The sequence below is a fragment of the Drosophila miranda genome (assembly GCF_003369915.1).
Source record: "Drosophila miranda strain MSH22 chromosome Y unlocalized genomic scaffold, D.miranda_PacBio2.1 Contig_Y3_pilon, whole genome shotgun sequence".
In the NCBI taxonomy this organism is placed as follows: domain Eukaryota; kingdom Metazoa; phylum Arthropoda; class Insecta; order Diptera; family Drosophilidae; genus Drosophila; species Drosophila miranda.
In genome coordinates, this window is record NW_022881625.1 from 2,003,478 (window position 1) to 2,018,765 (window position 15,288).

The following is a 15,288-nucleotide window of genomic DNA, read 5'->3' on the forward strand; positions in this document are numbered from 1 at the left end:
ATCTTTCGTAGCTGGGCGTGTGGCTGTGTGTGGGTGCATTAAACTTTTACCTGCAAACCAAAAACAAAATCGTACAGCGCGTGCTGCATGGCATAAGCTCGCGGAGGGGACCCGGCCGAGCGGACGCTTTTAAGCTCAAACTTTTAAGCTTTTATCAAATGCATTTTCAAACTTTCCATGTGTTGGTGGGTTTTTTTCTGGTTTTTTTTTTTCTGTTACAATTAACACTAAGTATATCCAACTACACAAAAACAGACATATCAACGGACTGCGAGGGTCAAGGGAATGCGAGTCACGGTGGGATCTTACTGGCCTCAGTGGCTTTCAGTGGGCGGTGTATACATATGTATGTGAGCACATCTCTTACAGTTTTCATTCAGCCTACATAATGACACTAACGTGCACATAAGACAAAAGCTGGCCTCCACTGCACTTTAAATAAACGTTTGGAACAGTAAGGCCGAATCACGAGAAGAACAAGAGAGGCGATACCACTAGGGGTCGCCGGGAGGTTATGTACACACGTGGTGCACTATTTTTTCCCGCCCGGTAGGAACATTTAAGCGGCTTCGGGCCTACGCTGACTGCAAGCACCGGTTTCCGTTTCTTGGCCCGGTTTTGAATGCGAAACGGTTACGCCACTTCGCCGCACTAAGCCCGTTCAGACGGCTGTCCTCGTCTCGCGCAGCCAAAGTTCACTGCCCGCGACTTGGTGGATCAGCTGGTTCGTAGTGCGGGGGCTTAAAGCTCGGGCTGCAGCTTTTGGATAATTCCCAAACTAAGTGCCGATTCTAATGAGGAATTTGAAAATACTGATCAGGCTACTTTTTCTAACAGTTACTCCATGCACATATTTACCCGGTTGGAACTGGCACTGCGAAAATAGGGGGATGGGGTTGAGGTGCTAATTCCTTCTTTCTCCAGGTGTTTTTTTTTTTTTTTGTGTTGGGGCTGCTCACCTCAAAGCGGAATCTACAGAGAAAGTCGGAAAATCTAACTTCGAGGCTCCTAGCACTGTCGAAGGCCGGTACTCACGTTTTCGATTAGAGCCCAATATGCTTTCTTGGGTTCTTTTTTCCCGATCGAGTGCACTTTGGTTTCACACCACGGTTATTTACGGCGGTTTAATTTTATTTTTATTATTTTTTTTTTCTCACCGCGCAACTGAATGCTTGTACGGCCACGAGGAGAAAGAAAGATTTGGGCGGATCTACTGACCAACAAAAATTTTGTTCTCCGGATCTGCCTTTGCACGATCCTTCGCCATTCACCTTGAATGGTTATGGACATGGTGGGGAGATTTTTGTTCGTTTTTAAGCATATTCTTAATGTCAACCCTAGATGGCGCTAGCCCTCACACGACCAGGAACATTTAACATGTAACACCACAACAAGAAATTAAGCCAACCTAACTATACACTAACTATGGGGACTAAACTTAATAATTAATAAGTATCTCGGTGAGGTGTGATATATACTTGTATAAATAATATAATATATATAAATATATTTATATATATATTATGTACATAAATATATAAATTGTACAAATACCATCGGGCATACTTTCAGGCGAAGAACACAAATATGCTTTCCTATCCGCCCGACAAGCGACCACTACACGGCGGTGACCATATGCTGGCCAAACACCATGTAGTACGGGGTAGTCCCTATACTAGCATGAGACGCGGATCTTAGCGCACATGAAATGCGACTTAGGTGCTTGTCCCAATCCTTCTGATCGGTTCGTAGGTACGCCCTGATCCCGCTAATCACTGACCGGTTCACACGCTCAGAGGCGTTCGCTTGCGGTGAATGCACGGCCGTTAAAGTGTGTGTTATTTCAAACCGACTTAAAAGCTTTCGAAACGTTTCGGATCGGAGCTGGGATCCATTATCAGATACGATTGTTTCGGGAACACCAAACGAGATACTTAACCACCACGTCAGCGCTTATTTTCTTGACGGGCTTCAGGAAGATGTATTTCGAGAAGTGGTCCAGTACGATAAAAATGCCTATGTTTCCGCCTCTCGACCTGGGATAAGGTCCCAGGAAATCCACGAACAGTCTTTGAAAGAACCGCTGACTCTCCGGCGCTTTCCCTAACGGAGGTCGAAGAACATAATTCGGGGCTTTGGTCGTCTTACACACGAGACAAGCATTGACGTGTGCTTTTACGTCGGATACTAGACCAGGCCAGAAATAATGTCGCCTTATGCGTTCAATAGTCTTGTGGATTCCTCCGTGGGACGCTAACGAATTGTCGTGAGCGCGCGCAAGCACGTCGGGAACCATTATCTTTGGTATCCACAGCTTCCAAGCGTACTCGTCGTGAACTTGTTCTCCGGTCAGATGTTCAGCGCGACGGTACACAAATCCCTTATCCGTTTTTAAGTCAGGCAGCTGGTCCTGGTTAGCCTGGACCTTCTGTACTAAATCCGTATATTCGGACGATAAGAAGTGTTTAGAAGATAAATCGACCAACGACCCATCAGGTGAATCCAAAGCTGCTACTTCAGCTTCGTTGACCCGGGACAAAAAATCGGGTACTACGTTCTGCGCACCTTTACGATGTTCGATCTTGAATCGATACCTCTGCAGAGCAATGGCCCAACGAGCTAACCGGGAACTTATATCTGTGTTGGACATAAGCCATTTTAACGAGGCGTGTTCGGTTATGATCGTGAACTCATGACCTTCCACGTATGCTCTGAAGTTCTTCAAAGATACTATTGCCGCCAAGCATTCCTGCTCCGTCACAGTGTAATTACATTGCGCTCTGTTCAACTTCTTTGAAACGAAGGCAATAGGGCATTCGTCTCCCTCTTTGGACAACTGTACTAATACTCCTCCCACTCCTGTTTTGCTGGCGTCGCAATGAATGTAGAAAGGTTTTGTAAAATCTGGACTTCTCAGTACCGGGGCTTCACAGAGACATTGCTTCAAGGCGTCAAAAGCTTTTACCGCTTCATCCGTCAAAGTGAATTTCCGTTTGGTGGTCATGACGTCCGTTAATGGAGCAGAGAGCGAAGCGAAATTTGGTACGAATTTACGATACCATCCACATAAACCCATAAAACTTCTCAGTCCCTTTAGAGTTTTGGGTAAGGGATAACTGGTGATCGCCTTGATCTTCTCGGGATCTGTCCGGATACCCCCATCTCCTATGACATGACCTAGGTAACGCACTCGTCGCATGCAAAAATGACTTTTAGCAATATTGATCGTCAATCCTGCTTGTTTCAGATGCCTAGATATCTCTGACAAAACCTCTAGGTGCTTTTCAAAATTCGAGGAAACAACTAATAAATCGTCTAAATAAACGAATACTTCGTTCCGCAACCGGGCTGGAACTACTTTATCCATTAAGCGAGACATGGTGCTGGTGGCATTACACAATCCAAACGGCATTACCTTGAATTGGTACAGAGGCCTACCCGGAACCGTAAACGCGGTCTTATCACGAGACTTGAGCTGTAACGGTACTTGCCAGTAGGCCTCCTTCAAATCGAGACTCGTGATGTATTCTGGCTTCGGCAGTCAGCTAAGAATGCCACTAATCTGAGGCAAAGGATAAGCGTCCTTTTCTGTGAAACCGTTTACCTTTCGACAATCTAAGCAGATCCGAACCTTTCCGGGCTTAGTAACCATTACTATCGGTGAGGACCACGGACTGTCCGATTCCTCAATCACACCTAACTGTAACATCCGGTCTATTTCGGTATACATGGCCTTTTCAACGGCTGGCGAAACAGGAAAATGCCTTTGTTTTACTGGCTTGGCATTTCCTACGTCGATCACGTGTGTGATTAAGTTCGTTTTACCTAAGCCATTTACAGCGAACGAGGGATAAGCGTCTATGACCTTGGACAGTTGGTCCTTTTGGGTTCTGGTTAACGAATGTTGTTCCTCACTATCTTTCGTTGGCGGAGCGTCTATTTCTGATACCCGCAACCTACTAGGCAGTAAATCGTATAAATTCCAGAAATCAATTCCGAGATATAGGTCATGTTTCAATGAAGGAATCAAATAAATCTCTAGTGACTTTTTATCACCTCCGTATTCGATGTCTATCCTCATTTTCCCTGCTATCCGTTGTGCTCTTCCATTAGCCTTTTCCGTGATTCTCTTGTAAGGAATGTTTCCACACATCACTTCGCTCGCTAAGTTACCTCCTATACAGCTGATGGACGCTCCTGAATCCAGCAAACCGTATACTGTGCGGTCTAACAGTTGAATCGGTAAAAACGGACGAGGATCTCTAGCCATTTCAGAGAGAGCGCTTAGATACGCCACACCTGATTTACTCTTCTTTACTTCTTGCCAGAATCGAATCATTCGCTTCTTTCCCCGAGATTTATTCTTCCCTACGGTCTCTGGTAATTCACAGCCAGTTAAAATTTTTTTTGATCCGAGTTTGCAATCCAACGCTAAATCATTGTTGCTTTTTTGAAAGTCCGGTGTAATCATCAGTGATGTCACTGTTGTTGGCTCCGAAGTTTATCGGTGTTTGTGCCTTGATGGCGAAGCACACTCGAAGTCTTCAGTTTGTACTGCGACTTCGGCGTGCTGGACTTGGAGTTTTTTGTACACTTTTCGCAACTTGGTTTATAAGTGTTCGCGGCTCCACAGCCGTAACAAAAAACTTTTCGTTCTGAAACGCAATCTTGATATCTGTGACCGGTCTGATGACAGTTCCAGCAGATTAACGAGATGGCTTCTACCGCCAACTCCCTCTCGGTGTCTGAGTCTTCTCGTAGCTCCCGATCTAGCAGTAGTTCTGATACTTCACGTCGAAATGGAACAGCTTTGGTATACCCATTCGTACTTTTGACGTCTTCTAAAAACATCTCCCGCCTGCGGCACACTTCCCTGAGCTCCTGTACACTTTTTAAATCGATATTCAACAGCTCATGGCAAATTTCCGGACGCAGGTTGTTCTTTAATACACGGACCAACTTCCGAATGGTCCAGGGTACTTCCAACTGATCGGTCAAGTTAGAGATGGTATCGTAAAAACTATCGAAAGTCTCGCTTGCCCTTTGCTTTCGGTTTCGGATCAGCTCTTCGATGTCGACGTCATCTTTTTCTTGGCGAAACTGAAGTCGTAAGGCAGCACATAAAGTATTCCATTGAACTTCAACTACGGCCTTGTGATGTCGCCAGTAGAACTCGTTAGCTTTGCCTTCAAACAAAACACTCACATTCCGGCAAAGCACGGAAAAATTTCCTTCCAAAGTTTGATGGGTCAATGCCTCTACTCTATATATGAAGTTATCTATCGATACTCCGACTCCCGAGAACTTAATTTTCCAGCCATTAAGTATATGGACTACTTTGTCCGGTCTCTGGGATAAATCAGAAAAACCGCTTCTCAATAGTGACGGATGAGCTATGCTTTGGGGTTCTAGTCTATGGCCAGGACTAGTTCCCTCACCATAGTTGGTTGCTTGCAACTGCTCGGACAACGGCGTTGAAGAACGGTCTAAAGCTGCGGTGACAGTGGACTGACTTGAGGTTCGGGTTAACTGTTGCATTGAATCAACTACCGAGCTTTGAATCAGTTCTGCCATTCGTTTGCTTAGTGAAGTGAGCAATCTCTGTTCCATTGCCACCAGATCTATATTTTTAGAAGAACTCGCTTCTTCTCCCCCTTTGGCACGTTCCTTAGACTGAGCGCGAGTATTTTGCGCTACTACCTTCGGCACCGCCCCGCTTACAGTTCTACACCTGCCTTTACATACTGGGCAAACATTGCTAGTCTTTAAATGGGTGGTCATACAGGGAAGATGGAACACGTGCTCGCAAACCGATCGGAATACCTCATCCGTGGTCAGTATGGCTTTCTGGCACAGCGCGCACAGCGGGCTGACGCCTTCACCTGCCCCTTGGGCTTCCTTTCCGGGAGATCTGTCCAAACCCATGGCCAGAAATACTATACTCAAAGTCGTGCCTATAATTCTTCCTAACTTTGTTGTATTCACCTACAATTCCGATAATAACTTTAATACCAATGATGAACTCAATTGACTAACTTGAACTCACTTTAACTAACTTTAACTAACTTGGACTAGCTTGAACTCAATGCAGCTACGCAGCGAATCGTAAGGTCCTAATCATACAACCGATATCTCCCTCACCACGGAAAAAGATTAGAGTTACTACTCTCAAGTAAATCGCTTGGTCGTGGGCAGTCAGGAATCTCCAGACTTATTCCTCAAAACGAACGATGTTCCCGTCAGCAGCTCACACCGCAGCGGACAGACAACTGTTCAACAACGGTTTGTCGGTTTTCCAGCTTTCGATGGCTACCTCTAATGCTTCTTCAGAAAAATCAACCGAAGATTTTCTCCAGCGACCGTGGATAAAGAGACTCTCGAAAGCTGTCTATTTATTTTCCGACGCGGCAGCGTAAAAGAACCAATCTAACATTGAACACCAATAAGCCAATGACGCGGCACTCTCTACAGGGTCAGGTGGTCAACCGGAGTCGATCTCGTCCTGCAATTCCTCTGCTTAAAGTGGCCTAACGTCGCTTGCATATTTGGAAAAATCGTCACCGAACCAGTAATCCGCGGTCAGAAGGGAATACGGGTATTCTCTCTATCTGTCTTCCAAGCGGACTCTAACACGGCAATAACTCCTCCGGAAAATAAAAGCGGAAAATTTAGAAAAGGGAAAAAATGAAAGAATCTATATAATCATCCAGGAGTCCTCGTGGAATATTTCGAAGTACCCACTGGGGCCCCACGTTGGGCGCCACTTTTAAAATTATTAATAATTATAACTGTAACGTGCAACGAGTCCTGTTCGAAAACGGGCGTTACGATTTGAGAGAGCTGGGCACGCTAATAATCATCCGGCTCTAGCTCGTCGGCTTTGGGGTTGGAGTTGTTGCTCCCTCAGATCAACCCAGACTCGAGGCTTCAATTACCAATAATATTGCCAGAATTTAGCGTGCTGCGACTTGTGCTAGAACGGTAGATTTGACGAGAAGAAGATACGAAGCTAAAGAGGATAGAGAACAGGAAGAGAGAGGGAAGCGAAAGGAAAGAAGGATAAAGAGGAAAGGGAAGTGAGAACCAAGGAAAACGGAGAGACATCGGTGTATATGTCCGCAGATGTTATGCGGAGTCTGAACCCACCCTGCCATTGGTCATCCTCACGGAATAGCCGTTCTTCGATGACCCCTTTTGACCTTTTACGAAAACGCGCGAGCTAGCATTGAGTCCATTTTGTTCTTTTATCTAAACTTCAACATTATTTCCTCAACACAAAAATTAAATCCGATATGGCAACATAGTAAATGATCTTAATAACTACTAAAAATAGGTGATTCGTAATGGTTGGGTATATAAAGATATTTGATAATGTATTGAGTAAATATATAATAAGACTGTAATTCGAGTTAAATTCTAATTATATTCATAAATTTCGCTTTTCGCATAACATGGGAAAATCATTGAATACTTTAAGTTCGTTACTTTCGCTTTTCGCACAAATGTGGAAAAATCATTAAATCTTTTAACTTCGGAATGCGTCGAAAATCAAAGAGGCGGTCTGGCTGACAAAACGTGATCTCCTATGCGGAGTTCAGTCGATGACTGGATGCAGATGGCATCTCTAATTAGCCAACGATCAGATCGCTCAAGGCAAAGCCTCAATAGCCAGGCGCCAGAGGTTTCAAATTCGCGAGGTTGGGCAAGGATCAGTTGGTTTTCAAAACTACGTACATTTCAACTTTTGGAAGGTATGCTTACTCACTCACTGTTCGCGAGGTTGGGCAAGGATCAGTTGGTTTTCAAAACTACGTACATTTCAACTTTTGGAAGGTATGCTTACTCACTCACTGTTCAATTTCCAACGACGAAAGATCGATCTTCCGGCGTAGGCTGAAAACAAGCGTTAATTCGGAAAGGTGGTTTACAGTACGAAGACTCTATCTCTTGCTACAACTCAGAATTCCCAACTTCGACCTACTCCTTGTATGTGGAGCCACAGAACTTTTGGGGGAATTTTCTCCCTGACAATTCAATCCGAACTTAACTGACAACAATAGCTTGTGAATATTTGTAAAGATTGCTTAAGCATGATATGAGTTTAACGAATGTGTAACGAAAATGAATTAAACTAGCGATGTCTTAACAATACTTATAACTGCAAATTCTGAACACATTTCCCGAACTCCCAGGGGGAACTTGAACGTTAATGAGGTTGGCTGATAATTATTCTTCATGAATATACAAATTTTGTGAGATTTTTATACTTTAAACATTAGGATGGTAATAGACGAGGCTAGCCTCCGCTGAACCCTATGATTTGGTGAACTGTGCTCCCTGAAGCTGCTGGAAGAGGAATCCTGGACAGAGTCGGGGCGAAGAGGACAGCCGAAGGCGGAGAATTCTGCCTCTGTTTGGCCGACGATTGGGCAACCAGGAAGACGATGGCCGCAGTTGGCTTCATCACTGCAGCATGGTCTGCGCTCGGGCAACCGAGAAAACGAAGGCCGCAGGTGGCTTTAGCATTGCAGCATCCCTGATTTGCTCCTGCTTCTTCTTCACGCGCCTTGGCGCGCGCTGCTGTTTAACCCTGTCTAGGGTGCTCCTCGCAGGCGAAGGGTCCCAAGCGGGAAGGCGTTTGCTTATTCCAGCCCCCGGCTGACTGCGCTCTGCGGCTTACTTAGCCGGCGACTGGACGATGGGGTGCGTTTAAATAGCGTGGGTCGCTGCCCCACGCAATAAGCGAAAGACCGTCCGATCTTTGAAGCTGTGGCGTCTTTCCTCCGAGCAGGATCTGTCGCGAGACTCTCGTGCCCCGTCACTCCACTTGTACGAGCAAGGGAATCAGCGGTTGCGTGAGCTGCAGAAAATCAGATGAAAACCTGTTCTGTGGATTTTTCCAATCGCACTCACCCAAAATATCGCGATCAACCGAAAGGTATGTCTTTTCCGTACCGTGTCGAGTTGTTTCACAATGGAATTTTCCTATGATGGCACTTCTTACAAAAGATTCGTTTGCGCGCACACCCGTTCTCGACGAGATCTTTAACCGGAAAAGGAATTTGACATGGCCTGTCAGATGTCCAAAGCATCTCTGCGCGTTAACAGGTCAAAGTAACCCTGCGCCTGTTAACAGGTCAAAGTAACCCTGTGCCTGTCAAAGGGTGGCAGCATGCATCCCTGGCCTCGAGATCGATATCATGGTCTTGACTTTCAATTTTTCTTTCAAATCTTAGCCGATTAATCCTTCCCGCCAAACCTATCGACTTCTTCTACGTCGCTTCAGGCCCGCTACATGTGTGTCTGTTTTTGGCTATTCTAGCAATCACCAACGCACTGCATTCGATTTGAATTTGTCAGGCCGTATGTTTTGCAAGTGTGTATGGCAGCATTTTTATTCGTTTATGTTTTATTTAATGGCTTTGATGGCGGCAGCGTCCGTTGTTCATTTTTGTTGTGGCATGCGAGTGATATGCATACCTGCCCCGTATGATAAAGATTTTCGCCGTAATGTTTAGCCCGATAGTGTCCCGTGAGTGCTATCCGGCGATTGCCTAAGCGCTCTCGGCGATACGCGTCGGTACCCCCGACCTCCGTAGTAATTCTTAGTTCGACAGCGTCCCGTAAGTGATATCCGGCGATTGCCTAGGCATTCTCGGCGATGCCTGTCGATATCCCCGACCCCCGTAGTAATTCTTAGTTCGGCGGCGTCCCGTTAGTGCTATCCGGCGATTGCCTAGGCATTCTCGGCGATACTTGTCGGTATTTCCGCATAGCAAAGTTCCCCTTTCCGCGTCGTAGTAATTCTTAGGCCGACAGGGTCCCGTGATTCCCGTCCGGCGATAGCCTAGGTACTCTCGGCGATACTTGCCGGTATTTCCGCATAGCAAAGTCCCCTTTCCTTGTCGTAGTAATTTTTAGGCCGACAGGGTCCCGTAAGTACCGTCCGGCGATAGCCTAGGTACTCTCGGCGATACTTGTCGGTATTCCCGCATAGCAAAGTTCCCCTTTCCGCGTCGTAGTAATTCTTAGGCTGACAGGGTCCCGTGAGTACCGTCCGGCGATAGCCTAGGTACTCTCGGCGATACTTGCCGGTATTTCCGCATAGCAAAATCTCCTTTCCGCGTCGTAGTAATTCTTAGGCCGACAGGGTCCCGTAAGTACCGTCCGGCGATAGCCTAGGTACTCTCGGCGTTACTTGTCGGTATTCCCGCATAGCATAGTCCCCCTTTCCACTTCGTAGTAACTCTCAGGCCGGCGGGGTCCCGTAAGTACTGTCCGGCGATAGCCTAGGTACTCTCGGCGACACCTGTCGGTATTATCACATAGTAAAGACCTCCGTATTGATTCTGAGTTCGGTGGGGCCCTGAAGGCGCTATTCGGCGATAACCGGAGTGTTCTCGGTGAAACCAACTGCTCCGTCCCACGCTACGATCGCCCCCGTCCGCGGGACTGCGGCCCCGTCCCCCATCGTCGGTCCGAAATACGGAGTCCCGGCAAATTATAAATATTGCTGTAATTTCGACCCTGGAGTAGACTGAGATATGTACCCCAGCCCAGGATCGCTTCCTTACAAAAGTTAAGGTAACACTAGACTTAACATTAACATGTGTTTTCTTTTACAATGGATTGCGTCTTTTCAGTCCGTTCCCGTCCTCGGAGCGGGCTTCATATAAGTGGCGGCGCAAGGCTGATCCTCATATCAGCATCAGCATAGGCCCTGTAGTTGGCTGGGTGCGTACCGCCGCAACTTTGGCATTTAGCTGGGTGCGGTGGACGAAACCACCGCACTTTACACAGACGAAGCCGCGTTGACAGAAGTTGTTAAACCGCCGCAACTTTGGCATTTAGCTGGGTGCGGTGGACGAAACCACCGCACTTTACACAGACGAAGCCGCGTTGACAGAAGTTGTTAAACCGCCGCAATTTTCGCATTTAGCTGGGTGCGGTGGACGAAACCACCGCACTTTACACAGGCGAAGCCGCGTTGACAGTAGTTGTGTGTGGTTTAAGAAATCTTTGTGTTTTATGATTCTCTTTGTGGTTTGTGATTTGAATATATGTTTAGTGGCGCACAGAATTTTAATTTACATTGGCGAGAAAGAGGAAATAAAGCTTGTCGGTAGTGGTTGGGAAGGGGAATGTGAATGTGTGTGGGGCGAGTTGGGAAAATGGCTGCTTGCCTTGGCGTCGGCATTTTAATGCATTCCTTATTGGCGTTAATTAAGAATTTTTAACAGTTTAGTTGGGCGGCAAACAAGTTAAGGGGCTCGTTAGTCGCCCGACGTGTCACACCGCTTCATCTGCCTCGTCGATCATCTGTAACTGTATCTGTATCTGTACAAAGGAGCCTAGAATTTCTTAGATCTGTGTTCTTCTACCATCCTCTACATGGATTGGTTCCACATTAATCCTAAAGATGCACAAATTTTATAGCTTGAACAAAAAAAAAAAAACACATACAATAATCGCATATCACATATTATGTTTTTTGTGGAGAGTGGGAGGGGGAGGGGGAGGGTTCCAAAGTATTTACACGGTCCAATGTTTGCACGGGTAATATAAGGGGGATTCTCTTGTTAACGATTCGTAATTTATTCGCCCAACTATCGAGAAAGACTCGCGTGTGCCGTACGATACGATCCATTACGATACGATATCGTCTGTGGGCTATATATGTATGTATATTGATGTGTGCATATGTATGTACAATCCGAAGAGAGGATTACTCTTGTTTTGTTCTCTTTCCTAGATGATAATATCGTATCAGTGGTTCTGGAAGCGGGTGCTTAAAACTACGACGAAAGCTATAATCCAGTGGATGGGTCGGAATAGGTGTCCTGTTCCTCCGCTCAGACATAGACCTCTCCTGTCTTGGCCTCGGGACTGTGTTTGGCGAGGGTTGAGGTAGCACTCGTGGCCGTTGCCTTTGCCGTGGCGCTGCTCTGGGGCAGGGCGATCGTGCCACCGGATGAAGAGTTGTCCACTGAATCCACTGTGGGGGCTCCTGCCGAACGCACCGAGGAGCGCACTGTGGGGTCCTGCAGGTTGAAGCTCAGACTGAAGCTGTTGTTCCGCGAAATGTTGCCGTTGCCGCTGCCGTTCAGGGGCTTCACGGACAGGAGGGCCGTGGTGGTGATGCCGCCGCCGCCGCCCGCACCCGGCCCCACGGTCATGCCGTTGCTGGAGCCACTGTTGCTGTAGCCGTCCTGCTCCTGGGCCAGGTCCACGATGGACAGGGACGAGGGGAAGCGCTGAATGGAGAGCGAGACGGGGATCGTGGTGATGACGTCATTGGGCTCGTAGCCACTGGCCGTTGTCGTGATGGTCGGCAGCTGGGCGTTCGCCGCGATGGGAAGGATGCTCAGGGTCCCCGTGGGAATGGTGTACCCGCCGCCGCTGCTGTTGGCCATCGTGAAGGGAAACGACAGCGTGTTTATGTTTGTGGCATTGGAGAGGGCTACGGGATCGAGAATCGAAGGGAGAGAGATTGTGGTTCTCCAACCATATATGGCCTGAATATCTGAAGTATCTGAATCTGCATCTGCGGGAGTATCTGTGCCCGGTACTCACTGCTGTGAGCTCGCTGTAAATGATGACCACTGCGGGCAGGGTCAACGCCTTGACGCAGCACATGAGGAACCCAAAGAAGAGCCACGCGATCTCCCCGCAGGTGGAGAAGCGGAAGAGCTGCAGGAAGCCGATCGGCTGTGTGGGCTCCAGTCCTGCGGCCACCGGCGCCTCATCCAGGGACTTGCCATCGGTTGTCGTCGTGCCAGAAGCCTCGTCCATCTATCGGTACGACGAAGGACGGAGGAATAGTGTTACTCGAGCCAAGACCCGCGATTTATTCACAGACACGGACAGAGACAGACGGCACGCAAAGGTTAATTCAATTACTGCCACACTCTCAGAGGCATGTATCTGTATCTGTGGCTGTGGCAAGGGTACAGCAGCTACTTTGTATCTTTTGCCATAGTTCTCTCTCATTGACCCGCGGGGTTAACGAGTAGTAGAATCTACCGTTTATTATTGGACATTCCAACGCCAATTTGGAGCGATTCGATTCGATGCCCTTTCAGAGGCCCGTACAGAAATCTGTGTGGCGCCATTCGCCCCCTGCCCCCTCTCCTTGTCGTGGGATGGATGATCACCTTTTAATTGATTTTCAACACTTTGATCCTTCAGATACTGTATCTATGCACTGATTTCTGTTCCGTAACTGCTCACTCGGACCGCCCAAGCGCGACTGCTGGAACACCGTCCGCGGAGCCACCCATTTATGTTGATTCCCCGATGTGGATGCTGGACAGAGTACTCGGGCTTGGGCATGAGTACTCGTGAGTGTATCGTATCAATCGCTCGCTTTGGGGTTCACAATTCTAATTGATCTCCGCTTTCCGCTCTTGGGGTAGGTTCCGCCGAAAGAGGCGCTTCAATTTACAATGAGAGCAAAAGAGACATTCTGTAGAGGGTTTTTCTTTTCTTTGCTTTTCTTTTCTTTATTCTTTTTCTTTCATTTGGAGGGTGGAAGGTGCAACAATCTAAAACGGAGGCAGACTCTTGAGCCTCCTGCTGGTGCGTAGCACGAATGGTGCCGGCTGATTTGTACCGGCATTTCCTCCAGCGGGAACGACTTCGGGAGCAGCTACGGGAGCGACTGCGGAAGCGACTCCGACCGACTCGCCTTCATCGTCCGAGCCCCCGAGCATTACGCTGTCCAAAGTAGTGCGGGACGCCCGCAGTGTCATCATGTGCCGGGTGCTGCGTTCGCCCAAGGTGTTGCGCACCTTCAGGCAGCTCTTCTGCGACAGGGCAGCTCTTCTGCCCGTACCCAGGGCGAGGACGCGGCGCTGGCACTCGCCGAATGCCACGGCATGGCTGCTGGTGGGCCCGTCGTCCTCATTGCCGGGCCGTTCAAAAATCGTCTCGAGACCGGTGGGCCTCGACTTTGCGATGGTCTGCGATGGCGCCTGAGAACCGGTGGTCGGCGTCAGGCTGGGACTTGGCCAGGCGGCTGGGACTAAGACTGGGCCTGGCGGCGCTCTGGCTCTTGCTCTTGCAGGCGCGCGGCGGCATTTGGCGCCGAACCATAGTCGCGGTTGCCACAGATCCTGTATCCCCCAGTATACTCCTGGCTGAAATGAGACGAAATGAGAAATGAGTTACGACTGTCCGAGTACCTTTACTTTTAGCTTTGCCTTCAAGTTTTTCCTTTGCAGGCATTTCTCGTATCTTTTTCCGGCTTTTCCGTCTCCTGGGTAAACCTTTCGACTTCTCAAACGAGCAACGAGCAACGAGCCTCTTTGGGTTGAGGGCTCTCAGTGCTCCACAGGGGAGGGGCTGAGAGGCTGGGGTGTGAGCCGCCAGCAACAAAGCGCGTTGCTTTATTAATATTTGTGGGCAGTATATGTCTTAATTTAATTTATGTACATTTTTGTGTTTGTTTTACAATTCAACTTTAAACGACACTCAAACACACACTAGTACATTTGATGGCACATTAATTTACAAACATATAATCTGCAGCAACGAAACACTTGTAACCTCGACTAGGCCCGCAGCCAGATGAGAGATCGCCGGCCAGATGAGGCCAATACTCAGGGTGGAGTTGACGATCGGCAGCGGTGGACGTAGACATCCTACGCCCACAGCCAGGAAACATCTGCTCCCAGCACGTGCCAATATCAGCCTGTTTCAAAAGTCGCTGGAACGGTTGATCAATCTCAACACCGAGATTAGAATAGCGCAGGACATTGATGACGTCGTTGACTTGTTTTTGGACAATATACGGGTAGCAGCAGCAGCAGCAACAACACAACATCAACAGCAGCATCCAAACTCACATCGAAGATGGCCACAGCAGCGACAGCATCAACATCAGCAGCGGTCACAGCAACATCACCGGCACCATCACCTTAAGCTGGACGTGGCTACTAGAGAGCTGCTTTCCAACAAACAGCAGTGCAAGAGGATCTGGCTGGCGACTCGCACCATCGAAGCCAGACGAAACTACAGGGCGGCGCAAAATCGTCTTAATAAGGGGCTCACAATCCTGAAAAACAAAAATATCAACAAACTGTTCACAGGGATTGACAACAAAGACCGCTATCAAATGCAGAAACTTTGGAAACTGACCAGCACAATCAAAAGACAGCCGCAGCCAAACTGGCCACTGAGGCTGCCAACTATGACTGGAGGCAAGGCAAGTGTCTCGTGGACAAAGTCAACAGCCGAGACAGCCGATGCCTTTGCTACTCACCTGGAGGAGAGATTCAGCCCGATACT

The 15,288-nt window shown here is 48.0% G+C and overlaps 1 protein-coding gene across 1 annotated transcript in view; it reads right to left on the bottom strand.

The window, feature by feature from the left end:
* The window catches only part of LOC117194350, a 28,938-nt gene extending 14,639 nt beyond the window's left edge, over positions 1-14,299 (bottom strand). Inside the window, exons 1-2 of the mRNA XM_033398919.1 lie at positions 14,190-14,299; positions 14,006-14,138 (exon numbers count right to left, since the gene is read on the bottom strand). Of these exons, the coding sequence (XP_033254810.1) occupies positions 14,006-14,138; positions 14,190-14,226 (170 nt within the window). The 5' untranslated portion in view covers positions 14,227-14,299. The remainder of the gene's footprint in view (positions 1-14,005; positions 14,139-14,189) is intronic.
* Positions 14,300-15,288: the final 989 nt, after the last annotated feature.